This window comes from Wasmannia auropunctata, unplaced genomic scaffold, assembly GCF_000956235.1.
Source record: "Wasmannia auropunctata unplaced genomic scaffold, wasmannia.A_1.0 LD336101.1, whole genome shotgun sequence".
In the NCBI taxonomy this organism is placed as follows: domain Eukaryota; kingdom Metazoa; phylum Arthropoda; class Insecta; order Hymenoptera; family Formicidae; genus Wasmannia; species Wasmannia auropunctata.
In genome coordinates, this window is record NW_012026789.1 from 1,157,377 (window position 1) to 1,158,948 (window position 1,572).

A 1,572-nucleotide genomic window follows, 5' to 3' on the forward strand; every position below is an offset into this window, starting at 1 on the left:
AGACGTGTATAAGAGACAGCTTATAATCTTTAACATAAACTATATCTCCATGCTCTAACAAAACCTCTCGATTCCCTTTAAAATATTGCATCTGTCTTTCTCTAGTTTTCTCTCTCTCCGTTCTTGCTAACAAACTTAATCTGGTTCTTACCTCACGTCCAAACATTAATTTTGCTGGACTTTCTCCTACACTTGAATGAGGCGCATTTCTATATGTAGCTAAATATTTATTAATTAACGTAGTAGTACTCAACAACGCATTTCGCTTATCTGCTAACGCTCGCAATAAACCTCGCTTAAAACATCCTACTGCATTTTCCGCCAATCCATTCGTAGATGGATGATAAGGAGCTGAAGTCCGATGACTAATACACTATTGTTTTTACAAAAATTCGCAAATTCCTCCGACACAAATTGTCTGCCGTTGTCAGAAAATATCATACGAGGAAGGTCAAAGCGAGCAAAACATTCTCTCAACTTTTCAATCGTACACTCAGAGTTAGTATTAGACATTTCGAACACTTCTGGCCATTTTGTAAACGCGTCAATAAGAATTAAATACGTTTTGCCTTTAAAAGGTCCCGCAAAATTAATATGAATTCTATCGAATGAGAATTCCGCTTCTTGAAATTTAATTAACGGTGACTTGTTAGGATTAATGGCTATTGCTCTACAAGCCTCACAATCTTTAACATAACTCTCTATATCCTTATCTATCTTAGGCCACCAAAAATATTGTCGCGCTACTGCATTCATTTTGGCCATTCCTAAATGCGCTCCGTGAATCTCTTCTAACAACGCCTTTTGAAATTTAAACAGAACGATTACTCTGTATCCCCACATAAGAATACCGTTTTCAATACTGATTTCATTAGCCTTACTCGTATAATCTTTCATTTCTTCGCTAATTGAATCAGGCCATCCATCTCTTACATATAAGTATATTTTACTTAATATTTTATCTTTTCTTAATTCTCCTTTAATTTGTGCTGCATCTATAGGTGTGCGCTCGGCCGTAACAAAATGAAAATAGTCTTCTACTTCCGCTTCTTTAATTTTATAAGGTCTTGGCAATCTAGATAGACCATCTGCTCCACCATTCTTAGTACCTTTAATATGTTCAAATTTATATTGAAATCCACTTAAAAATAAAGCCCATCTTTGCAGTCTGCCAGCTGCCATTTGTGGAATACCTTTATGCTCTCCAAATAAAGCCATTAACGGTTTATGATCTGAACATAAAATAAATTCATTACCCATTAAGTATTGGTAAAATTTGCATATAGCCCAATAAATGGCTAATGCTTCCTTATGTATTACTGAATAATTTTTTTTTGCTTCATGGAGAACTCTAGATGCGAATGAAATAGGCTTTTCGGTACCATCCGGTAAAATATGTAATAAAACGGCTCCTAAGCCTACCTTAGATGCATCACAAACCAATTTTAGCTTCCAATCTTTATTAAAATGAACTAAATTTCTTTCCGAAGCTAACTCTCTTTTAATTTCTTCGAACGCTCTGTCACATTGATGTGTCCACTTAAACGATTTACTGCTCTGGAGCTCATACAA

General features: G+C 35.2%; 1 protein-coding gene across 1 annotated transcript in view; it reads right to left on the minus strand.

The window, feature by feature from the left end:
* The window catches only part of LOC105461185 (uncharacterized protein K02A2.6-like), an 8,411-nt gene extending 7,193 nt beyond the window's left edge, over positions 1-1,218 (minus strand). Inside the window, exons 1-2 of the mRNA XM_011707670.1 lie at positions 492-1,218; positions 152-351 (exon numbers count right to left, since the gene is read on the minus strand). Of these exons, the coding sequence (XP_011705972.1) occupies positions 152-351; positions 492-1,218 (927 nt within the window). The remainder of the gene's footprint in view (positions 1-151; positions 352-491) is intronic.
* Between the last annotated feature and the right edge of the window lie 354 nt (positions 1,219-1,572).